The 26,303-nt window shown below is 39.6% G+C and overlaps 1 protein-coding gene across 1 annotated transcript in view; it reads right to left on the bottom strand.

The window, feature by feature from the left end:
* LOC126095360 (1-phosphatidylinositol 4,5-bisphosphate phosphodiesterase-like) overlaps positions 1-26,303 on the bottom strand; it is a 419,315-nt gene that overhangs the window by 197,883 nt on the left and 195,129 nt on the right. The window contains exon 11 of the mRNA XM_049910167.1: positions 4,228-4,404. Coding sequence (XP_049766124.1) covers positions 4,228-4,404 — 177 coding nt within the window. The remainder of the gene's footprint in view (positions 1-4,227; positions 4,405-26,303) is intronic.

Below are 26,303 nucleotides of genomic sequence, written 5' to 3'. Positions count from 1 at the left end.
ACATACATAAGTGATATTACATGTGTTCTATCTTGGAACCATTCGAAATAGGGCATATGTCCATATGAAATTTTTTGTTCAGAATCACTAATATTATGACCCCTCAAAGAAGGTACCTTTCCTCCTGACTTACCCTGTATATTGTACCATGAAATGTCACAGAACTATCGTATGTCAGCATCTTGCTAGTGTGATGTTTCAGAGCTTAGTCTACTGGCCATCTTCATCTATATCTATAACCTGAAAAACCACCATGAACTGCATGACAGAGCGTATGTTCCATTGCAGCAGTTAGTAGGGTTTCTTCCTGCTCCATTTGCATATGTGGAATGGGAAGAAAGATTGTTTGAATACCTCTGCATAATTTTCTAATCTAGTCCTTGCTATTCCAATGTGAGCAACACATATGGAGCTGCAGTGTATTCCTACAGTCATCATTTCAAGCCTGTCCATTAAACTTCATTAATAAACTTTCTGGGGATAGTTTATATCTTCAAGAATCTGCAATTTCAGTTTCTTCAGCATCCTGTATAACTTTCCTGTGGGCCAAACAAACCTGTGATAATTCGTGCTGCCATTCTCTGTATACGTTCAATATCCCCCGTTAGTCCAATTTAGTACAGATCCCACACAGATCTTCCTGTTTGTACTGATGAAAATACGCTAAGGTTCCCTATTTTAGACCCCACCTGTGCACGTGTGGTGTACTTGGATGTTGCTGCGCTAGTGGTAGTGGTAATGTGCTTCTGCTGTAAAGCTCTCTGAGTGCCCTTTGTTGTAGAAGCTCAGTTTATCAATATCACATCGATTATCTTAATTTAATTAAAATTGGAGAATGACATCAGCTTTGCAGAGCACTAAGTTTTCCAGCATCAGTAATACATGAGGCATCCAACTGGAAACCACTGACCCACACAGTCACATTTCCATGATTCTTTAATGATGGCATTCCAAAAATTCTAAGTATGAGACGTTATTTTTGTTTCATTGTAATTCAACAAATACCATTATAAATACAGTGCTCATCAGTAGTAGATTTGCTGCCTTGGAGGAGAGGTCTATCCTGCTGGTGCTCCAGAGTGCGCAATTAGCAGTTTTAAAATCAAAAGTACTGTTATGTTACATTTTGATGACACATTTATAGTTAGGCCTTATGGTTTGTGCAGTCTCTGAGAGATCCTTCAAAATATTACTTCATTAATATGGAGATGGAGAAAGAAGGTTGTCTGCCAATTAAAACTGTGTGTCAGATTGGGACTCGAACTTGGGGCCTTTTCATAGTTTCCAAGTTAAAGTCCCAGCCCTTTACATAGTTTTAATCTACCATGCAATTTCAAATCAATGCGCAGTCTGCTGTAGAATGAAAATTCACTCTGGAAAGTTGTTTGTCATTCATAGGTGTCTTAGTGTGATATAAAAGAGATGGCACATTTGGTCATTTTGTGTATCCGCACCCCTAACACAGACCTGTATATAAAGTCTACCAGTTGCCACCATACTGCAATGGCAATGAGCATTCTCAAATATCTCAATTCACTAATCCCCTACCATCTCAGATACTTATAACCTTCAGGTAGATTTGGAACACCTTCAAACTGTGTCCAATGAAAATGGATATTCATCTCATAAGGTAAAGAGAGCACTACAGATGTACAGATGTCAGAACAAGGAAGAGGGTGAGGCATTTGAGACAACATTTTACCTACAGTATATTGCATATGTTTTTACAAAGATAGGCAGAGAACTAAGTTTAAGGTGGTCCTTCATCTTCCATCTAAAATCTTGGTGCTTTTGGCACTCATGAAAAGTGACCCAGAACTGCACTTGGTGGGGACTTACGGGTTCTGTGTGACCACAGCAGGTCTTGTAGAGGACAACACATGCACACTGTTTAGGAGCACACAGTAGAGCAGCAATGGTGTACTCATCTCCTCTGCACAAGCAAGTCTGTTATTGCCGAATGCTATATTTCACTGGTCATTTGAAGAATTACAATGAAATGAACATTTTGATCCATACTTGAAACTTCTGGAATTCCATCATTAAGGAATCAGTACAAATATGACTGTCTGAGGAACTTATCAATGGTGATATAGAGTTTCCAGCTTGGAATCTTGTCATTGTAAAACTTTGTGCTTTCAGTAGCTGATGTCGTTCTGTGACTTTATCATGTGAAGAGAATTGATATGATGCAGAGGGCACTTGAAGCAATGCACAGATTTACAGCAGAAGTACATGCACTCAAGTAATGTGTGTGCAACATTTGAGAAACTAAGTATCTGCTGGTAGTGTCTTACACCTACATCTACATGATTATCTGCAATTAACAATTTAGTGCCTGGCAGAGAGTTCATCAAACCACCTTCGAGCTACTTCTCAACTGTTCCACTCTCTAACAGCGCACAGGAAAAACAAATGTTTAAATCTTTCAATGTGACCTCTGATTTCTCTTATTTCATTACGATGATCATTTCTCCCTATGTAGGTGGTTGCCAACAAAATACTTGCACACTCTGAGGAGAAAGTTGCTGACCAAAATTTCATGAGAAGATACTGCCAAAATAAAAAATGACTTTGTTTTAATGACTGCTACCCCAATTCACACAACATATTCATTGCGCTCTGTCCCCTGTTTCGCAGCAGTACAAAACGAGCTGCCCTTCTGTGAACCTTTTTGATGACACCCATCAATCCTATCTGATGCAGATCCCACACCGCACAGCAATACTCCATAAGAGGGCGGACAATTGTAGTGCAGACAGTCTCTTTAGTACACTTGTTGCATTTTCTCAGTGTTCTGCCAACAAAATACTGCCTTTGGTTTGCTTTCCCCCACAACATTATCTATGTGATCATTCCAACTTAAGTTATTTGTAACTGTATTCCCAAAGCAGTTACTTGAATTTACAGCCTTTAGATTTGTGTGATTCATTGTGTAGTTGAAATTTAGTCGGCTCCTTTTGGTACTCATGAGGATGACTTCTCAATTTTCATTATTTAGAATCAACTGCTACTTTTTGCACCATACAGATTGTAGTAACACTGTTCACGCACTGCACTTTCTGTGGATCGGGACTGTGTCCTGGGCAGGTCCGATGATCACTGACTGGGGCCCGTGCTGCTCGAGTTGTTGTTGTTGTTGTTGTTGTTGTTGTTCAGCCGGCAGAGGTCGCGTCCGAATTTTCGCGTGCCCTCTGGTGGACGGGACTCTACTTGCGGCAACTACCGTCCGTGACGCGCCGTGCCATTGTGCGCCTCCCGCAATCTGTTTGGTGACTACTGCACAGATATCTTGTCTAAATAGTTTTACAATTTGTTTTGATCATCTGATAACTCTATAAGATGGTTAATGACAGCATCATCTATTAAACAATCAAAGAGTGCTACTCAGATTATCTCTTAAGTCATTTATGTAAAACAGGAACAGCAGAGGACCTATAACACTAACTTGGGGAACATCAGATGATACTTCTATTCTACTCAATTACTTTCTGACAGTTACAATGAAATGTGACCTTCTGACAGGAAATCTTCAGTCCAGTCACAAAACTGAGATCATAGCCCATTGGCATGCAATTTGATTAGAGTCACTTGAAAGATAAGGTGTCAAAAGCCTTCTGGAAATCTAAAAATATGGAATCAATTTTATATTCCCTGTCAATAGCACTCATGCATTTATGAGAATAAAGAGATAACTGTGTTTAACAAGAACAATACTTTCTGAAACCATATTGGCTGTTTGTCAATAAATAGTTTTTTTTCCCCTCAAGATAACTCATACTGTTCAACAAAATGTCAGCTCCAAAATCCTACTGCAAATCAATGTTAGCGATATGGGTCTGTAATTCATCTGATTACTCCTATTTCCCTTCTTGGGTATTGGTGTGACTTGTGCAACTTTCCAGTCTTTAGATACGGATCTTTCAATGAGGAACTGCTTGTATACAATTGCTAAATATGGAGCTATTGTATCAGCATACTCTGAGAGGAATCTGACTGGTATACAATCAGGACTGGAGGTCTTGCCTTTTTATTAAGTGATTTAAGCTGTTTTGCTACACTGGGAGCTTAGTGTACTTTCACCAGAATACACCTGAAGATGGTCGGAAATCTCAGTACTGAAATATTGTGGTACAAAGTTACCGACATCGAGCTGTTCGCCTGAAAATTTCATGGTACATGAGTCTTATATTTTAAATAATAGGACTGTCTGGATTATTTATGTACCAGTTTAGCTTCACTGATGGCAGACGTGTCTTCTTCCTCATCTTCTTCAATGACAAACTGTCCCTGCCAGAACAGTTCCAACTCCTGCTTTTCCACATCAGGATTTAGCTTCTTGTTTTTGATCAGAATTTTCTTTTTGAGGGCATTTGGTGAAGGCAGCGGTAGTCCAGGTTCCAGCTAACAGTATGGAAAAAAAATCAAATCACAGCACAACAGTCTGGTATGTTATTAAGGTATTGTAACATAAAAAAACATATACCAATAATATTGATAATAAAAATAATAAGAAGATGAAGATGAAGAAGAAGAAGAAGAAGAAGAACTCTGACAACAATCTTACAATGTTGTCTGGGTAGCACAAGACAAATCAACATTTTGAAAAGAACTGTAGGAAAAGCAGGGCATACAACATCCTACATAAAAACAGAATACACAACAAATATAAATTTCATGGACACAGATTACAGGAAAATTGAAAGATTCAATAAATTTAAATATCTTGGTGAAGCAATACAGAAGAATCGTTGTGATGATGAGGCCAATAAATTCAGGAAGGAAAATGGAACTGGCATTGCAGTTGACCAAAGACGTGTACAATAAGAGTTCTATCTCCTCTCAACCAGTGTTACAACACTCCATTACAGCAATAAAACAAGAATGTTCACACTCAGCCAAATGTTTCGATTTGACTAAGACAAGGGAAATAGAAAATGTGGAAAAGAGAGAGAGGAAAACCTTCAGGAAAATAATGGGACCAGCAAAATACAAGAGTAAGTACAGGACTAGGTGCAATGAAGGGGTCAACAAGAAAACTGGACAATATATACTGGGTGGTTATAATTAAGCTTCCACTATTTAACATGTTAGATATGCAAACTAATTACTGTAAGTATGAGTACCAAACTTGGTAGCATTAATGTCCAGAATATGGGAAGCCAGATTTCCATGAGTCACAGCGGCTCTGTCCAGTTCAAACTACGGCTGCCAGGTGCCATGATCAATCATCGTGATTCATAGACTCACACGCATGACCAGATGCAGTGCACTTGTTGACGTGTCAACATGAGTTTGGACAAAAGGAGCACGGCATTAATGGTGAAGCTCTATTATCAAAACAATAGTAATGCTACAACTGCACTTCGAGAATATCGCTGGCTGAAAGGGTACTCTATCTCCACGTGTTGTGCAGAGGATGATGAAGAAGCTCGAATCAACTGGAGAACTGGGTATTACTCCAGGAAGAGGCCAACAAATGGTTGCACCACAGGTGGTTGATGAAATCGCTGTTGCTATGGCAAACAACACTGCATGCAATTCCTGATTGTCGGGCAGTGCGTGTGCTGCGTCATGACAGCTGAGCAACCTGTGGTCCACTGTACGAAGGCACTTCAAACCATTCTCAAATGGTATCCGTACAAGAAACATACCATACAGCATCTTGCAACACGGGATGCACAACATCATGTTGACTTCACTCTAGACTTTCTCGCAAGGGCTGACGTTGACAAGACTGGCCCTGGACCATCCTGTGGACAGATGAAGCTCATTTTCTCTGACAGGTGAGGCGAACACATAATTTCTGAGTGTGGGGATCTTCACCTCCAGTCATTGTTCATGAAGTCCGTTTGTATGGTGAGCACGTCACTGTATGGTGTGGCTCCACAGCTATGTTCATCACTGGCCCATTCTTTTTTGAACAGGTTAGCACTCAAGTTCCAAAGACGTGCAGTGTGACTGGCCAGCATTACTGCAATATGCTTTGCCAGCATGTCATACCTGCCCTAAAGGAGACAGATGCACTGAATTCAACAGTTTTCATGCAAGATGGGGCCCCACCACACATTGCTTGTGAAGTTCATCTGCTTCTCCAAAACATGTTTGAATATGATTGAATTATCAGCTGATCATTTCCAAATGCATGGCCGGCACAAACACCTGATCTCACTCCATGTAATTTTTGGCTGTGGAGCTACCTACGGGACAGGGTTTACTAGGGGAACGTTCACACGTGCTTATCTGAAGTGCAGCATGCCAAGAGAGGTAGCCAGCATACCTACGGACATGTTTCATTCTGCTGTGTAGAATGCAATCCTGTGCTTTCAGAATCTTCTGGACACTGATGGACACCATTTCAGCCCCTTTTGTAGCAGTAATGGTACTAGTGTAATGGTATGATATACAGTAGCAGCACATTATAAGTATTTCAATTGAACTGATTCTGCATTATTTATCTTTCCCATGTCATTCACATTAATGCTACCAAGTCTAATCCCCATACAGTAATTAGTTTCCATGTTATAACGTGTTAATAGGGAAAGTTTCCACGTGGTACAATGATGTGGAAAAGGAGCATGCTATTTCATGGCCATCTGGTTCAGATGAATGAAAATATGATATGCAAGAGAATTTGTGAACTTATCCATGGGAACAAATCTACCTTGCGTGAGTCATTTCAAGAAATCAGGGTTGATGTAAAAGAGATGAAGAGTGAATAAGGTGAAATTCTGATCAGAGACATCTTTCAAAAGAAGGTTTTAGATTTTTCCTGTACATAAAAAAAATTAGAAAGTGTAGCAAAGTGGTCAGAAGATGAGAAAAAAAAAACAGTACTCTGACTGAAAGAAGACTTATTGAAAGAACTGAAAGTTAAATTGGAAGTAGTTATTTACCTGAGCAATAGGAAGCCAAAATCGAAAATAAAAAAATGAAAAATAACAACAATAATAATATAGATTTATCAGCTTCAGGAAATAAATATCTTCAGGAAAAGGAGGTCATGTGTAGAGCAGATCTGCAGCCTGAAAAGAGTACTGGTTAACTGCGTCAACAAAGAGTAATTCAAGTTGCTCTGAGCACTATGGGACTTAACATTTCAGGTCATCAGACCCCTAGAACTTAGAACTACTTCAACCTAACTAACCTAAGGACATAACACACATCCATGCCAGAGGCAGGATTCGAACCTGCGACCGTAGGGGTCGCGCGGTACCAGACTGAAGCACCTAGAACCACTCGGCCACCAGTGGCCGGCCATCAACGAAGATCTTGTATTAGCACACAAGTTAGTCAACAGGGAAGCACAATTTTACTTTTCAGAGTGGATGCCAACAGAAAGGAGATTAACATGCAGACAATCATGGGTAGAACCTCTGGGGGATCTCTCAAAGGAGTTTCAGATCAGAACGAGAGTCAAGCAAGCTATCTCTAGTTCTCTTCAAGTGTGTTTCAAGAGATCATATGTAAACAAAGAGGGGCAGCGTCCTTTTGTAGCCTGGTAGCATAAACCAAAACGGCATTGCTGCGCTGGTACTGTGAATGGCTGAAAGCAAGGAGAAACTACAGTCCTAATTTTTCCCGAGGGCATGCATCTCTACTGTATGGTTATACAAAAATGGTATCTCTTGCACAAAATGTTATGGAGGTAAAACAGTCCCCAATTCAGATCTTCAGGTGGAGATTACTCAGGAAGATGTCATTATCAGGAGAAACGAAACTGGCACTCTACGGATTGGAGCACGGAATGTCAGCTCCCTTAATCGGGCAGGTAGGTTAGAAAACTTAAAAAGGGAAATGGATAGGTTAAAGTTAGATACAGTTGGAATTAGTGAAGTTTGGTGGCAAGAGGAACAGGACTTCTGGTCAGGCAAATACTAGGTTATAAATACAAAATCAAATAGGGATAATAATGAGTAGAAAACTAGGAATGTGGATAAGCTACTATGAACAGCATAGTAAACAATTCGTTGTAGCTAAGATAGACATGAAGCCCACACCCACCACAATAATACAAGTTTATATGCAAACTAGCTCCGCAGGTGAGGAGGAGATTGAGGAAATGTATGATGAGATAAAAGAAATTATTCACACAGTTAAGGGAGCTAAAAATTTAATAGTCATGGGAGACTGAAATTTGACAGTAGTAAAAGGAAGAAAAGGTAGAGAAGGAAAAGTAGTTGGTGAATCTGGACTTGGAGAAAGGAATGAAAGAGGAAGCCGTCTGGTAGAATTTTGCACAGAGCATAATTTAATCATAGTTAACACCTTGTATAAAAATCATGAGAGAAGGTTGTATGTGTGGAAGAAACCTGGAGACACTGGAAGGTTTCAGATTGTTTATATAATGGTTAGACAGAGATTTAGGAAACTATATTTTAAATCTTAAGACATCTCTAGGTATTGAAACAGAGTATTCCAGTCAACAATGTCAAAGGCTTTCTCCAAGTCTACAAATGCTAGAAACGTAGATTTGCCTTTCCTTAATCTATTTTCTAAGGTAAGTCGTAGGGTCAGTATTGCCTCACGTGTTCCAACATTTCAGCGGAATCCAAACTGATCTTTCCCAAGGTCGGCTTCTACCAGTTTTTCCATTTGTGTGTAAAGAATTCGCTTTAGTATTTTTAAGCAGTAACTTATTAAACTGATAGTTCAGTAATTTTCACATCTGTGAACACCTGCTTTCTTTGGGATTGAAATTATTATATTCTTCTTGGAGTCTGAGGGTATTTCACCTGTCTCATATCTCTTCCTCAGCAGATGGTAGAGCATTGTCAGGACTTCCTCTCCCAAGGCCGTCAGTAGTTCCAATGGAATGTTGTCTACTCCCGGGGCCTTGTTTCGACTCAGGTCTTTCAGTGCTCTGTCAAACTCTTCACGCAGTATCATATCTCCCATTTCATCTTCATCTACATCCTCTTCAATTTCAATAATATTGTCCTCAAGTACATCGCCCTTGTATAGATCCTCTATATACTCCTTCCACCTTTCTGCTTTCCCTTCTTTGCTTAGAATTGGGTTTCCATCTGAGCTCTTGATATTCATACAAGTGGCTCTCTTTTCTCCAAAGGTCTCTTTAATTTTCCTGTAGGCAGTATCCATCTTACCCCTGGAGAGATAAGCCTCTACATCCTTACATTTGTCCTCTAGCCATCCCTGCTTAGCCATTTTGCACTTCCTGTCAATCTCATTTCTGAGACATTTGTATTCTTCTTTGCCTGCTTCATTTTCTGCATTTTTATATTTTCTCGTTTCATCAATTAAATTCAATATTTCTTTTGATACCCAAGGATCTCTACTAGCCCTTGTCTTTTTACCTACTTGATCCTCTGCCGCCTTCACTACTTCATCCTTCAGAGCTACCCATTCTTCTTCTACTGTATTTCTTTCCCCCATTCCTGTCAATTGTTCCCTTACACTCTCCTGAAACTCTGTACAACCTCTGGTTTGGTCAGTTTATCCAGGTCCCATCTCCTTAAATTCTCACACTTTTGCAGTTTCTTCAGTTTCAATCTACAGTTCATAACCAATAGATTGTGGTCAGAGTCCACATCTGCCCCTGGAAATGTATTACAATTTAAAACCTGGTTCCTAAATCTCTGTCTTACCATCATATAATCTATCTGAAACCTGTCAGTATCTCCAGGCTTCTTCCATGTATACAACCATCTTTTATGATTGTTGAACCAAGTGTTAGCTATGACTAAGTTGTGCTCTGTGCAAAATTGCACCAGGCGGCATCCTCCTTCATTTCTTATCCCCAATCCATATTCACCTACTACGTTTCCTCCTCTCCCTTTTCCTGCTACTGAATTCCAGTCACCCATGACTATTAAATTTTCATCTCCCTTCACTATCTGAATAATTTCTTTTATTTCATCATACATTTCTTCAATTTCTTCATCATGTGCAGAGCTAGTTGGCATATAGACTTGTACTACTGCAGTAGGCATGGGCTTCGAGTCTATCTTGGCCACAATAATGCGTTCACCATGCTGTTTGTAGTAGCTTACCCGCTCTCCTACTTTTTTATTCATTATTAAACCTACTCCTGCATTACCCCTATTTGATTTTGTATTTATAACCCTGTATTCACCTGACCAAAAGTCTTGTCCCTCCTGCCACCGAACTTCACTAATTTCCACTACATCTAACTTTAACCTATCCATTTCCATTTTTAAATTTTCTAACCCACCTGCCCGATTAAGGGATCTGACATTCCACGCTTCGATCCGTAGAACGCCAGTTTTCTTTCTCCTGATAACGACATCCTCTTGAGTAGATCAGAGTGGGAGACTATTTTACCTCCGGAATATTTTACCCAAGAGGACGCCATCATCATTTAACCATACAGTAAAGCTGCATGCCCTCGCGAAAAATTACGGCTTTAGTTTCCCCTTGCTTTCAGCCGTTTGCACTACCAGCACAGCAAAGCCGTTTTGGTTAGTGTTACAAGGCCAGATCACTCAATGATCCAGACTGTTGCACCTGCAACTAATGAAAAGGCTGCTGCCCCTCTTCAGGAACCACACGTTTGTCTGGCCTCTCAACAGACACCCCTCTGTTGTGGTTGCACCTACGGTATGGCCATCTGTATCGCTGAGGCACGCAAGCCTCCCCACCAACTGCAAGGTCCATGGTTCATGGCGGTCTATGTCTAAAAAATGAAAATAACAGGAAGTGCAAAAAGGCTAACCATGGATGGCTAGAGGCCAAATGTAAGGATGTAGAGGCATATCTCACTAAGGGTAAGCTAGATACTGCCTACAGGAAAATTAAAGAGACCTTTGGAGAAAAGAGGACCACCTGTATGAATACCAAGAGCTCAGATGGAAACCCAGTTCTAAGCAAAGATGGGAAAGCAGCAATGTGGAAGGAGTGTATAAATGGGCTATACAAGGGAGATGTACTTGAGTGCAATATTATGGAAATGGAAGAGGATGTAGAGGAAGATGAGAATGGAGATATCATACTGTATGAAGAATTGGACAAAGCACTGAAAGACTTACATCGAAACGAGGCCCCAGGAGTAGACAACATTCTGTTAGAGCTACTGATAGCCTTGGGAAAGTCAGCCATGACAAATCTCTTCCATCTGGTGAGCAAGAGGTATGAGACAGGTGAAATATCCTCAGACTTCTAGAAGAATATAATAATCCTAATTCCAAAGAAAGCAGGTGCTGACAGGTGTGAAATTTAATAATTCATAGCTGCAAAATGCTAACACAAATTGTCTACAGAAGAATGAAAAACTGGTAGAAGCTAACCTCGGTGAAGATCAGTTTGGATTCTGGAGAAATGAGGGAATATGCGAGGCAGTACTGACCCTATGACCACTCACAGATGATAGGTTAACGAAAGGCAATCCTATGTTTACAGCATTTGTAGACTTAGAGAAAACTTTTGACAATGTTGACCCTATGTTTACAGCATTTGTAGACTTAGAGAAAACTTTTGACAATGTTGACTGGAACTAAGGATGGCAGGCGTAAAATACAGGGAATTAAAGGCTATTTACAATTTGCACAGAAACCAGATGGCAGTTATAACAGTTGATGGGCATGAAAGGGAAGCAGTGATTGAGAAAAGAGTGGGACAGGGTTGTAGCCTGCCCTAATGTTATTCAATCTGTATACTGATCAAGGAGTAAAGGAACAAAAGAAAAAAATTGGAGGAATTAAGGTATAGGGAAAAGAAATAAACACTTTGAGGTTCCCCAATGGCATTGTAATTCTGTCAGAGACAGCAAAGGACTTGGAAGAGCTGTTGAACAGAAGGGACAGAGTCTTGAAACGAGGATATAAGATGAATATAAACAAAAGCAAAAGGAGGATAACAAAATGTAGTCAAATTAAATCAGATGATGCTGAGGGAATTAGATTAGGAAATGAGACACTTAAAGTAGTAAATGAGTTTTGCTGTTTGGGATGCAAAATAACAGATATTGTCCAAGTAGAGAGGATATAAAATGCAGATTGGCAGTGACAAGAAAAGCGTTTCTGAAGAAGAGAAATTTGTTAACATCGAGTATAGATGTAACTGTCAGGGAGTCATTCTGAAAGCATTTGTATGGCATATAGCCATATATGGAAGTGAAACATGGACGATAAATAGTTTAGACAAGAAGAAATAGAAGCTTTTGAAATGTTGTTCTGCAGAAGAATGCTAAAGATTAGATTGGTTGATCATGCAACTAATGAGGAGGTACTGAATAGAATTGGGGAGAAGAGAAATTTGTGGTACAACCTGATTAAAAGAAGGGATCAGTTGGTAGGACACATTCTGAGGCATCAAGGGATCACCAGTTTAGCACTTTAGTACTGGAGGGAAGTGCTGCGGGTAAAAATCATAGAGGGAGACCAAGAGATGAATACAGTAAGCAGATTCAGAGGGATGTAAGCTGCAGTAGTTACTCAAAGATGATGAGGCTTGCACAGGATAGAGTAGGATGGAGAGCTGCATCAAACCAGCCTTTGGACTGAAAATCACAACAACAACTGCAACAACAACATGTAAATGCGAAAAGAACTGGACATGAAAGAGCTATTCATCAACTGAATATGCACTGGATGATCAAGATCAACCATCTTGCACTCATGGACAATCCCATGATTCCGTATAGGAATACATAATACATCTACCGAGCAGATAAATACAGTTAAACAGCAAGCACAAAAAATACAGGCTCCAAATTTCCTTTGGGAAGATAACAAAAAATATCAAAGCAACCCCTGGTCACCTAATGGCAGGAGATGACTGAAATAGCTGAAAGCTGTAAAAATCATGGGGAAGTCATGAAGCTGAAAACTGGTGAAGGATATACCAACAACACCAGGCAACAGAAGATGGTCAGACATGCTTTACATCAGACGAAAGCCATTTCAAGGAATGTTAAACAAAGACACTACAATGCAGAAATTAAAACAGAGTGTCTGTACGCTAGTAAACGCCTCTCAATGGCAGGGTGGTCAAAACTGACACTCTGAGAAATTCAAGAGAAAGATTTCTGCACAAGAGGAGCTCAAAGATTGTTGTGGATCATATAGATTATGATGAATGAGGAACATATAAGTTTACTTGAGTAAATTAGAAATGACTGTTAAAATCTTATGTAGCAATCATCAATAAAATAAATAAATAATAATGCCAGCTAGAAAAAGAATATTAAAATTTTTTGGACATTTATTTAAGATCCATGCGAATATTCTGGAAATAATAATAATAATAATAATAATAATAATAAGTTTTCAGGATATCTGACAGCAGATCCAAAGTTTCCGATGAATGGTGGGATGTAAGAAAGAATCTTGAAAGGACTGTACTAGATTGAAGAGACATCTTGGACCAGACAAAATATTAACAGACTTACAGGCTTCCATGATAAACAGAAACTAAACATGGAATGGACAAAGAAAAGAGGATACCATGAAGAAAGAACGCAAAGATCTCCAGTACACATATAATTATTACTTAATGTGGTCTTAATGGCCATTATTAAATTTTTAAAAAAATAAAAAGCACAATAAACACATGTCCTTCTTTTCAGTTTACTGGGGGCTCAGTGGGTGATGATAAGACTAGAAATTCAGAGTGTCAGATCACCAACATGGCTGGTTGCACATACAGTCATGTAAGGTACGTGGTGGGATTGCTTAATGTTGTGGTGATGAATGCTCCAATGTTTTCAGGTTTTACCGAGCAATCAAGAAAGATCTTACCTCCCATAAATGTCCATGCTGATTATACCCATGGAGTGTACAAACGCTTTGAAATTAACATTATCTGTTGATTCATATTCTTCAGTACTGACTAAAGCAGAGTATTGTAACTACACACTTGGGTAAGAAGTTTTCTGGAGAGCTGTGCAGTTATCAAGATACAACAATTGCATTCATTAATTAATTCATTCATTCCATCACACATCATGTCTGCAAATACTATCATGCAGGAGAGCCTTCAGGGAAGCAGGTTTAGTCAAGTTATACTTAAAAAAGCAGAAGCAACCACTGGTAGCTACTTCTGTAAAGTACACTAACAACAGATCATGATTAGCACTAATCTACTCAAACTGATAATTACTTATAGATATACTGTTATTATTTATTACATCAAAGTATTTATGTAATTTTATGAAGACTACTATCAGAAGAGTTTTGAGGTATTTACATTTTTGAGTCTATGTATTCTGATTAAATGTATGAGTGCCTAATGAAGTATTAATTTACTATGTTCTTAAATATTTGGAGATATTCAGTTTCCCACATAATGTCCATTGTCAATTTGTTACAGACTCTGTGCATGTGTCTGTAGAATAAACAGTTTTTTCGCCCTAGCTGCAATTCCCCAGAAGATTATGCTGTAGGACAGAACTGAGTGAAAGAACACAAACTATGTTAGCCATCTTGTCTGCTGGTCAATACAATGAGAGAGATTTCAAAGTGCAAAGCAAAACTGAGCTTTTTGGTTAGCTTATCCACATGAACCATGGACCTTGCCACTGGTGGGGAGGCTTACATGCCTCAGCGATACAGATGGCCGTACTGTAGGTGCCACCACAATGGAGGGGTATCTGTTGAGAGGCCAGACAAATGTGTGGTTCCTGAAGAGGGGCAGCCGCCTTTTCAGTAGTTGCAGGGGCAACAGTCTGGATGATTGACTGATCTGGTCTTGTAACACTAACCAAAATGGCCTTGCTGTGCTGGTACTGTGAACGCCTGAAAGCAAGGGGAAACTACAGTCGTAATTTTTCCCGAGGGCATGCAGCTTTACTGTATGGTTAAATGATGATGGCGTCCTCTTGGGTAAAATATTCTGGAGGTAAAATAGCCCCCATTCGGATCTCTGGGCGGGGACTACTCAAGAGGACGTCGTTATCAGGAAAAAGAAAACTGGCATTCTACAGGTCGGAGCGTGGAGTGTCAGATCCCTTAATCGGGCAGGTTGGTTAGAAAATTTAAAAAGGGAAATGAATAGGTTAAAGTTAGATATAGTGGGAATTAGTGAAGTTCAGTGGCAGGAAGAACAAGACTTTTGGTCAGGAGAATACAGGGTTATAAATACAAAAACAAATAGGGGTAATGCAGGAGTAGGTACAATAATGAATAAAAAAATGAGGAGTGCGGGTAAGCTACTACAAACAGCATAGTGAACGTACTATAGTGGCCAAGATAGGCACAAAGTCCATGCCTACTACAGTAGTACAAGTTTATATGCCAACTAGCTCTGCAGATGATGAAGAAATTGATGAAATTTATGATGAGATAAAAGAAATTATTCAGGTAGTGAAGGGAGACGAAAATTTAATAGTCATGGGTGACTGAAATTCGAGATTAGGAAAAGGGAGAGAAGGAAACATAGTAGGTGAATATGGACTGGGGTAAGAAATGAAAGAGGAAGCCGTCTGGTAGAGTTTTGCACAGAGCATAACTTAATCATAGCTAACACTTGGTTCAACAATCATAAAAGATGGTTGTATACATGGAAGAATCCTGGAGATACTACAAGGTATCGGATAGATTATATAATGGTGAGACAGAGATGTAGGAACCAGGTTTTAAATTGTAATACATTTCCAGGGGCAGATGTGGCCTCTGACTACAATCTATTTGTTATGAACTGTAGATTAAAACTGAAGAAACTGCAAAACGGTGGGAATTTAAGGAGATGGGACCTGGATAAACTGACCAAACCAGAGGTTGTACAGAGTTTCAGGAGAGTGTAAGGGAACAATTGACAGGAATGGGGGAAAGAAATACAGTAGAAGAAGAGTGGGTAGCTCTGAAGGATGAAGTAGTGAAGGCGGCAGAGGATTAAGTAGGTAAACGACGAGGGCTCCTTGGGTAACAGAAGAAACATTGAATTTAATTGATGAAAGGAGAAAAAAAATGCAGTAAATGAAGCAGCCAAAAAGGAATACAAACGTCTCAAAAATGAGATCGATAGGAAGTGCAAAATGGCTAAGCAGGGATGGCTGGAGGACAAATGTAAGGCTTATCTCACTAGGGGTAAGATACATACTCCCTACAGGAAAATTAAAGAGGCTTTTGGAGAAAAGAGAGCCACTTGTATGAATATCAAGAGCTCAGATGGAAACCCAGTTCTAAGCAAAGAAGGGAAAGCAGAAAGGTGGAAGGAGTATATAGAGGGTATATACAAGGGCGATGTACTTGAGGACAATATTATGGAAATTGAAGAGGATGTAGATCAAGATGAAATGGGAGATACGATACTGCGTGAAGAGTTTGACAGAGCACTGAAAGACCTGAGTCGAAACAAGGCCCCACGAGCAGACAACATTCCATTAGAACTACTGACAGCCTTGGGAGAGCCAGTCCTGACAAAACTCTACCATCTGGTGAGCAAGATGTATGAAACAAGTGAAATACCCTCAGGCTTCAAGAAGAATATAATAATTTTAATCCCAAAGAAAGCAGGTGTTCACAGATGCGAAAATTACTGAACTATCAGTTTAATAAGTCACAGCTGCAAAATACTAACACAAATTCTTTACAGATGAATGGAAAAACTGGTAGAAGCCGACCTCGGGGAAGATCAGTTTGGCTTCTGTAGAAATGTTGGAACACGTGAGGCAATACTGACGTACGACTTATCTTAGAAGAAAGATTAAGGAAAGGCAAACCTACGTTTCTAGCATTTGTAGACTTGGAGAAAGCCTTTGACATTGTTGACTGGAATACTCTGATTCAAATTCTAAAGGAGGCAGGGGTAAAATACAGGCAGAGATAGGCTATTTACAATTTGTACAGAAACCAGATGGCAGTTATAAGAGTCGAGGGGCATGAAAGGGAAGCAGTGGTTGGGAAGGGAATGAGACAGGGTTGTAGCCTCTCCCCGATCTTATTCTATCTGTATATTGAGCAAGCAGTAAAGGAAACAAAAGAAAAATTCAGAGTAGGTATCAAAATCCATGGAGAAGAAATAAAAGCTTTGAGGTTCGCCGATGACATAGTAGTTCTGTCAGATACAGCAAAGGACTTGGAAGAGCAGTTGAACGGAGTGGACAGTGTCTTGAAAGGAGGATATAAGATGAACATCAACAAAAGCAAAACGAGGATAATGGAATATAGTCGAATTAAGGCGGGTGATGCTGAGGGAATTAGATTAGGAAATGAGACTCTTATAGTAGTAAAGGAGTTTTGCTATTTGGGGAGCAAAATAACTGATGATGGTTGAAGTAGAGAGGATATAAAATGTAGACTGGCAATGGCAAGGAAAGCGCTTCTGAACAAGAGAAATTTGTTAACATCGAGTATAGATTTAAGTGTCAGGGAGTCGTTTCTGAAAGTATTTGTATGGAGTGTAGCCATGTATGGAAGTGAAACATGGACGATGAATAGTTTGGACAAGAAGAGAATAGAGCTTTCGAAATGTGGTGCTACAGAAGAATGCTGAAGATTAGATGGGTAGATCACATAACTAATGAGGAGGTATTGAATAGAATTGGGTAGAAGAGGAGTTTGTGGCTCAACTTGACAAGAAGAAGGGACTGGTTGGTAGGACATGTTCTGAGGCATCAGGAGATCACAAATTTAGCATTGGAGGGCAGCGTGGAGGGTAAATCGTAGAGGGAGACTAAGAGATGAATACACTAAGCAGATTCAGAAGGATGTAGGTTGCAGTAAGTACTGGGAGATGAAGAAGCTTGCACAGGATAGAGTAGCATGGAGAGCTGCATCAAGCCAGTCAACATGCTGGTCCTACTTCAGTTATTGTTCATCAGGATGCCCAAGTGCTTCAAACATGGAGGCTTGTCTATATCTAGATCTCCACTTATGGTAACTGTAGGTCATTATTTTGTTTGGAATTGCATAATATAATTTTTTACAGGATTAGGGATTAAACACCTGTTGGCCGTGAACCAGTTGTAATCCTGTTCCATTATTCTCCTGTCTGTGTCTGATATGGACGCATTTTGTACTTTTTCAGTATACTTTCATAATCAGCAAACATTGCAGTTTTGGAAGAGTCCTCCAATGTCCATGGTACATCACTTATGTAGAGCAAGAACAATCATGAGCCAAGCACCAAACCTTGTGGCAGATGTTTCCCCACTCCAAATTTAATCTTAATCCCCTTATATTATTTGCTAATGAAATACAATGTTTTTCTACTGTTAAGATATGAAATCATTCATGCAAAGGGAAGACACACCATTTTTGATTCCTTGGAAAATTTTATAAGATCCACAATCAAAGGCTCTGGAAGGACCACAGAAATTGTCAACAGGGTAATTTTTGTTGTTTGGTTCTACTGGAATTGAGTTTGTGAGATTATTTATTGCATTATTTTTAACACGACATTGTGGATGCCAAACAGAGTTGTTAAAAGGTTATTCTCAGAAGATGGTTCAGTATTCTGTAGTAAGTTACTTTTGAGAACACATGAAGGAGTGAGATCAATCTATAGCTACAGATTACCTCCACATTTGTATATTGGTGGTACTACTGCACACTTCAGTCACTCAGCAAAAAATATAATTAGAATCATTGGCTGGTTACTTAGGTTACTCAAGGATGGCACTCTAAACTTTCCACAAGATTTAGTACTTTGAGTAACACATCATAGCCATAAGAGTCAAAACATTTTTGTGATATAAAGATATTTGTGATCTCTGTGACAGACGAATTGGCAAAACTGGTATCTGGTGATGGAGTATGTACTGCATGTATATTGAATGTTATTAGCTCTGCTTTTGATGGACTAGTGTTTGTCCCCCTGTTTTCATATACTGTTAGGAAAAATTTGTTGGATTTAGTGGCCTATGATTCGCATTTCATACTATCTGTCTCAATGCTATTGTCATCTTGGAGTGCACTTTCATTTTCCTTGCTGAGTTTATTCATTTCTTGTCTTAGGCTCCAAACTGTTCTTAATTTGTTCTCAGAATTTTGAATTTTTTGTGCATAATATACTGTCCTTGTCTTTCTGATAATTTGCTGAGGAATTTTGCAGCACTGTTTGTAGTGCATATTTAAGCCTTGATCAGAGATACTGCTTTGCATTAAATGAAGCTCTTTCATGTAAGATATGAAGTGGATGGACTGCTCTCTAGTACAAGATATTTTGATCCCAGATGCTAGCCATTCTTGACTTCTAATGAAAATTCCCCAGATGTCTTGTAAAAGAAAACTGGATTCACAGCGCAGTGAGAATATTTTTCGGAAATAATTAAATTTCTCATATGCTATGTGTCCTTGATAAACATCTTCCCATTTTTCATCCTATAATTTCTCTCTGAATACTTTACCTGAGCCAGCAATTACTCTTTTGTAAAATTTTACTTGTCTTTTCTTTGTTAAAACTATGTCGTAAGTCTATGGCCTGGGACTCCATTCCAGTGTTTGTGTATATGGCCTCTACTCCTTTCCTCATATTACATCTACGTTAATGTGATACTAACTTATATCCATCCAAGTGCATCCATTCTGTGTCTTCCAGATGATCGTCTGATATGTACAGCATATTTGTAGAGATACCCTTATATTTATAAACAAATAATTGGAGGGCGATGATAACAAGTCAAAACATGAGGCAATGGGCAGCAGATAGGAACATAAATAAGACTGAAAACATTGTTAATTTTTTGGACAACATTCTTCCTCAGCTAGTACATAACACACACACACACACACACACACACATACACACACACACACAACTGCACTGTCTCAGTGCTCCAGCTTGAGGAGCTGAGCTGCAGCACTGGTAAAATGTAGTGTGTGTGTGTGTGTGTGTGTGTGTGTGTGTGTGTGTGTGTGTGCGCGCGCATGCACGTACACAGGCAGCAGGAACACAGTGCATGCGTTATTGAAGAAATATGTCATAAGAAAGACTAGCAATGTTTTTATTAGTTTATCCATATTCGAAGAACGTTGATTTCACAACTGTATGTTCAATTTATTAAGTGATCTGGCATTCCTTCTCTACAGCATAACTTTCAGATCCAGTTGAAAATGACCTGATACCAGGGCTGAAACCAGTCATGGGCTTAATAATGTTCTTGTTAACAACTAGTGCTGGTTTTCATGAAGCATTCAGTCTTGTTTAAGTTCAAATTGACTGCTCAATGCCTAGACTGTGTTATACGGTGGCTTGTTACCTCTACTCCTTCAATTATTTGTATTCCACCTAGTATTTTCCATTTTCATGTTTATAACTTATAAAGATACACATATCAGTTATTGAAAATTTGCCACGCTTTCACATTCTTTTGCAATACAATGAAATTTCTCTCAGGCTTCAAAAATGCGGGTTTGTTGACTTGGCTGTCAGCTGCAATGACTGCACCAGAATGATTGGTGACTGTACCATCTGAAACAGGAATTATTTTATTGATGCATTTTCCACTTTTCATTTGTTCCCTTTCTGATGACCAAACAGAAGAGAATCTTAATTTGGCTTCAATTGAAAACCATCCTGTTTTGGCCACACCTGATCAGATCACAATCATTGTTAAGCTCCAACATTCATTTATTAAAATATTTTAATAGACAGAAGTTTCAAAAGAAATTGTGTATATTTTTAAGCCTAAAGAACTAACTTCCAGTGTACAACTGATTTATATCTCTTTCTATGCCCTGAAAATTATTTGAAAGCACATGGCAGAGGGCACATATCATGGTACCACATATAAAGATTTCTTCTGGTTGCATTTCTGTATAGAAAGCAATAACAGTGACTGTTCAAATGCCTCTAAGCTTCCAGTAATTAGTCTGTAGTGGTTGAGCCGCACTTCTCTCTCAGTGCAGTGTAGTGCTGTGTCAGTTGTGTTATGTACATGCGTGTGTTAATTACTTTTAGGCTGCAGCTGCCAAATGGCTTTCCATACCAGCTGCCAGGGGCACTGTCATTGATAACGAATTACACCGAGCCGTCATTAATTTTTTATATGGAGATGTGTGTATTCATTCCAAACTACCACCAAATATTTTCGAGATGAAGGATAGATTTTGTCTTTTGAGTAAACTGAGTATCGCCAAGCTCTTTACTATAGTGCCTGGCAAGGAATTCCTGTTCTTTAGGAATATAACAAAAAGACATTTCACACACCTCAGACTAGATGACAGATCAGTCAATGATAATTCACTCAGTGTCCCACTGTGGTCATCCGATTATGATCTGGCCTGTGAACCCACAGGATGAGTGACTAAACCAGATTTGATATAATGGAACTATCAGAGGCAAGAATTCTATCTGTTTCACGGCTAGCAGCACATCTACACCTGTTCTGGCAGCACAGCCCAGCCACTGTTCACACAAGTAAAAGCCAGTTTCCTCTACACGGGTATTACAACCAACTCCACTAAATTTTCATTGGTCGTTAGCCAGATGGAGCACAGTTACAGCACTGAAGTGGAAAATGTAATTACTGCTACAATCAAACTGGATCCAATGGGTTTCTATGTCACAGAAACAATGTCTCTGGCAACTGTTAACCCAGGAAAATATAGTGGACTAGAAACCTTTCCAATATTTATGGCATTTGTGTAGTAAAGTGGACAATCTCGGATAGTGCCGGATAATCTGCTGCATATGTCGTGAAGTGGTTGTTTACTGCCACCAGTGACAGCCATTATAGCACCATCGATGGAGATGCCTTCGGACCAGGTGGCTGACCTGGCCAAGAGAATTGCAGATGCTGTTGTTCCTGCCCAAATTAGCGAGTCAGTTACTGTATGCAATGATGTGATATCGACGCCAAGTAATTCAGTTCCTTCAATGATGTTCTCCACCTCGACTGGCATACTGGTTGTGACGTCACAGTCTAGTATCGTCAATGGTCGCACAAACGGATTACAATAATCTAGCGCCTAAAGTCAGGACCTTACAAAGAGGATTGACACATTACTGTCCGAGAGAGACAGCAGTGGCAACAGAAAGCAGTACTACTGGAGATCAAGAAGTCATTCCTCCACTGCTCTATTGATATCTGGACAAGGACAGCACATCATCTGCTGGTACTGCAGAAGATTTGAGGCCATGCAAACGAGTGGATTTTGCCATGTGAGTAGCCAAATGCCAGTGGCAGCTGGACAGTAGGCACTGCCTCAGTGTCGGTGGCAACAGGCTCGGACAGCAGGCTGGTGGGGCTGTGGCAACAAGCCCCATGAAGGACCCGGTGAGACAGCAGACACAGCCTGATGTCAAACCGGAGGCTGCTGATTGCGTTGCTCCAGTCGTCTCAGCGTTTGGTGGTGCTCTGTCGCTGTGGTGCAACTACTCAGTGATGACAAAGACCCCAAACAAAATGACACCCTGTCCTCAAATTCAGCCTCATTTATACTCCATTACTACCCATTTGTTTCTCTAAAACCTGGTCTCTTGTCACGTCGCCCATAACAAAGAGACTTGTTCGAGTCTGGTGGCAACAACCTGCTTACTACATCGTTCCTTGCTGTACGGGGCAGTTTACCACTGTGGTCAGCTATCCTTGCTTTCCAACTCACTTGCACGTCTGTTATTGTACCCTACATGACAACATAGCGTGGTTGATGGCCAGCGCTGCTACTACAGTACTCGGTGGCGGCCTACATGCTACTTTAAGTCACTTACACTAGAAATTTAATGCTTTTACCTAAAATACTTGGTAGTGCCACTACACTTCCTCCCTCCACGGATAAGACCTGTTCCCCTGGGTCTTACTCTGACACATTACTGGAATCTGATTAAGACTATACTCTTTAACTGTACAGTTACCCCAACTTGTCTATTCCTAACTATTACGTAAGTACTATATCAACAAGTTGATCTGCCAACCATTTCTGGCCCTGGGCATCCAATCTACCGGATCTTGTATTACACCTGGATTGGGTTTCTTCATGCTATGTTGACTCAAATACAAAAATACTAAGCAGAGCAAAACCAGAATCACCATGGTGCTAGGATTGCAACACTTAAAAAAAGTCGCTGTTACTTGATGTCTCCTATTCTAATGATGCTCCAAATGCTTGTAACATTATGTGTGTCCATCGACCAAATTTAACTGAATAAGTATTCCAGAGAATGAAAGACTGAGTGAAATTGTAAAAGTCACATGATATGACGTGACCTGTTCTGGAGCAGAGCACCAAAGATTACTATAGCTATCTGATATACTCAAAAGCAGTCAAAGACACTTTTTAAGCCCGACTGTGGTGAAACAAAATATGAGATACAATGTGAAAACAAAATGTGTACTATATCCTATACCGCTTACATTTTATCTGTTCGTATGTGTAGATGCACATTATTACTGCTCATTATAATTTATAATTAAAAACATGTAATGTGAATAGTTTCGATGTGAAACGTCTCAATATATCAAGAAATATGACATATAAATAAAAAGCAATAGATATTTGTCCGTTTCTGGGGAATTGTAAATTTTAGCACAAAAGCTCGTTTACGTAACACTGTCAGCCACGATAATGTGTGAAAAAATGTTTAAAATAAGTTTCTCTTCAGCTTATTAAAAATTAATTCTAAACTGAATGCCATTATTTGACTTGTTATTTAAATAGTAATCACCAGTCAATTTCTCTTGTCCTATGTTCATAAATGCTTAATTATCATTTTAGTACAAATGTTCACTGAAATCATCAACGGTTCCACAGACTGAAGGAACTTGAAAGAAGTTGTCATAATCAGAAAACCACTATTTGTCACTGAATGGTAATTTGCTGTACTTTTATTTCCAAATGTAGGTCCCTTTGGTAATCTTGTTGAAATCCAGGCTCAGAAGCTATCTGGCGAAAATTTAATTACAATCCCCTTTTCAATCCAGAAAAGTGTATCAAAATTATTAATCACTTCTTTCAAGAATCCAACACATCATTGCATGGAACAAGGTGCGCTTATGTTGAAATCCGGCATACTCGTACAAGGCTAAAAAACGACATCCTCTAAAACATCAGGTACCATAGTTAACAGTAAATACTCTCTCTATTCCCCCCCCCCCCTCCAATTCATAATATATATAATAACATATGCTGTAGCAATGTACAATGGGATAGGAATGTTGATGGAAATAGGATCACATTTGAGGAAGTGGAGAAAATGGTCAATAGATTGCAGTGCAATAAAGCGGCTACACAGGATAACTGAAATGGCGTGGGAGTCAGGAAAGGTTCCATCAGACTGGATGAAAGCAGTAACCACAACAGGTATCTCTTTAATCAGCGTTGTGGGTAAAATCTTCTCAGGTGTTGTTGAAAGGAAAGTGCGAGTATTAGTCGAGGGCAAATTGGATGAAAATCAGTATGGGTTTAGGCCTCTTAGAGGTTGTCAGGACCAGATCTTTAGCTTACGGCAAATAATGGAGAAGTGTTACGAGTGGAACAGTGAATTGTATCTATGATTTATAGATCTAGAAAAGGCATATGACCAGGTTCCTAGGAGGAAGCTATTGTCTGTTCTATGAGGTTATGGAATAGGAGGCAAACTTTTGCAAGCAGTTAAAGGTCTTTACATAGATAGTCAGGCAGCAGTTAGAGTTGACGGTAAATTGAGTTCATGGTTCATAGTAGTTTCAGGGGTAAGACAACGCTGCAATCTGTCTCCACTGTTGTTCATATTATTTATGGATCATACAATGAAAACAATAGACTGGCTGGGTGAGATTAAGATATGTGAACACAAAATAAGGAGTCTCGCATATGCGGATGACTTAGTTGTGATGGCAGATTTGACTGAAAGTTTGCAAAGTAATATTTCAGAGCTAGATCAGAAATGTAAGAACTATGGTATGAAGATTAGCATCTCCAAAACAAAAGTAATGTCAGTGGGAAAGAGATATAAACGGATTGAGTGCCAAATAGGAGGAGCAAAGTTAGAACAGGTGGACGGTTTCAAGTACTTAGGATGCATATTCTCACAGGATGGCAACATAGTGAAAGAACTGGAAGCGAGGTGTAGCAAAGCTAATGCAGTGAGTGCTCAGCTACGATCTACTCTCTTCTGCAAGAAGGAAGTCAGTAGCAAGACTAAATTATCTGTGCACCGTTCAACCTTTTGACCAACTTTGTTGTATGGGAGTGAAAGCTGGGTGGATTCAGGTTACCTTATGAATAAGATTGAGGTTACGGATATGAAAGTAGCTAGGATGATTGCAGGTACTAGTAGATGGGAACAATGGCAGGAGGGTGTTCACAATGAGGAAATCAAAGAAAAACTGGGAATGAACTCTATAGATGTAGCAGTCAGGGCGAACAGGCTTAGATGGTGGGGTCATGTTACACGCATGGGAGAAGCAAGGTTACCCAAGAGACTCATGGGTTCAGCAGTAGAGGGTAGGAGGAGTCGGGGTAGACCAAGGAGAAGGTACCTGGATTCGGTTAAGAATGATTTTGAAGTAATAGGCTTAGCACTAAAAAGGGGATCATGGAGGAATTTTATAAGGGGGACTATGCTCCAGACTGAACGCTGAAAGGCATAATCAGTCTAAAATGATGATGATGCTGTGGCATTTGTTCTGTAGTTATCTGATCTTCTTGATCTGCTATCATTTGGCTTAAGGAGTGGTCCAGACCTGGCTCCCAAGTATCATTCTGAAAGATAAGATTCTGATTGAATAAGATCTCTAGTGGTTCATCTGGTCAGTACAGCTGTGGCTGTATCACTGTAAATAGGGTAACTCCTATCATAGCTGCTGGGAAATGAAATACAGGTCTTACTGTATCACACCTAGTGCCATTAATTAGTAGTTACTTGCTCACAACAACTAGCAAACACCACCATGTCATTGTACATTGTACTCTAAATAGACTCAGTGGAGTGCTGCTCTCTGAAAATAAGGGTTTGGTTTAATAACCTCCTTTGGGCAAAGATATTCTCCTATTTTTCCCTTAAATAGTTGCAGGATGCATGTGCCCCTACTCATTATAACCTCGCAAGTTGAGCATATGGTGACCAGCCCATTCTAACATTCCTGAAGCTCACTCGCTCTCATCCCCATTTGTTGATACTCATTTCTGCTATTAGTAACACTCCTCCTTCCTTTACTTGCATTAACTTCCCAAATGCTGTGAGCTTCACTGGGTAAATATGCAGTGTGTAACACCTAAATACCAAGTGTTTCTCACCTACTGGTGTTTTTACTGAAACTTATAATTGAGTGCTATCTGTTACCACCCACTGCTGTAAGATCTGACTACACTACTACGTGTAATTCTGATGGCAACTCTCCTTGCAACTGACAAAAACTTACTGACCATGTAGCACCTGTTGGACTGCCTCCAGCAAATTTGTTAGCTCGACCCTTGTGTCCTGGATGCTATCACCTGGCGACTGCAGTAACCTTGTCGGGG

This window comes from Schistocerca cancellata, chromosome 8 (genome assembly GCF_023864275.1).
Source record: "Schistocerca cancellata isolate TAMUIC-IGC-003103 chromosome 8, iqSchCanc2.1, whole genome shotgun sequence".
Classification (NCBI taxonomy): domain Eukaryota; kingdom Metazoa; phylum Arthropoda; class Insecta; order Orthoptera; family Acrididae; genus Schistocerca; species Schistocerca cancellata.
Note: the sequence above shows the minus strand (reverse complement) of the source record. Positions and strands in the feature narration are given on the sequence as shown.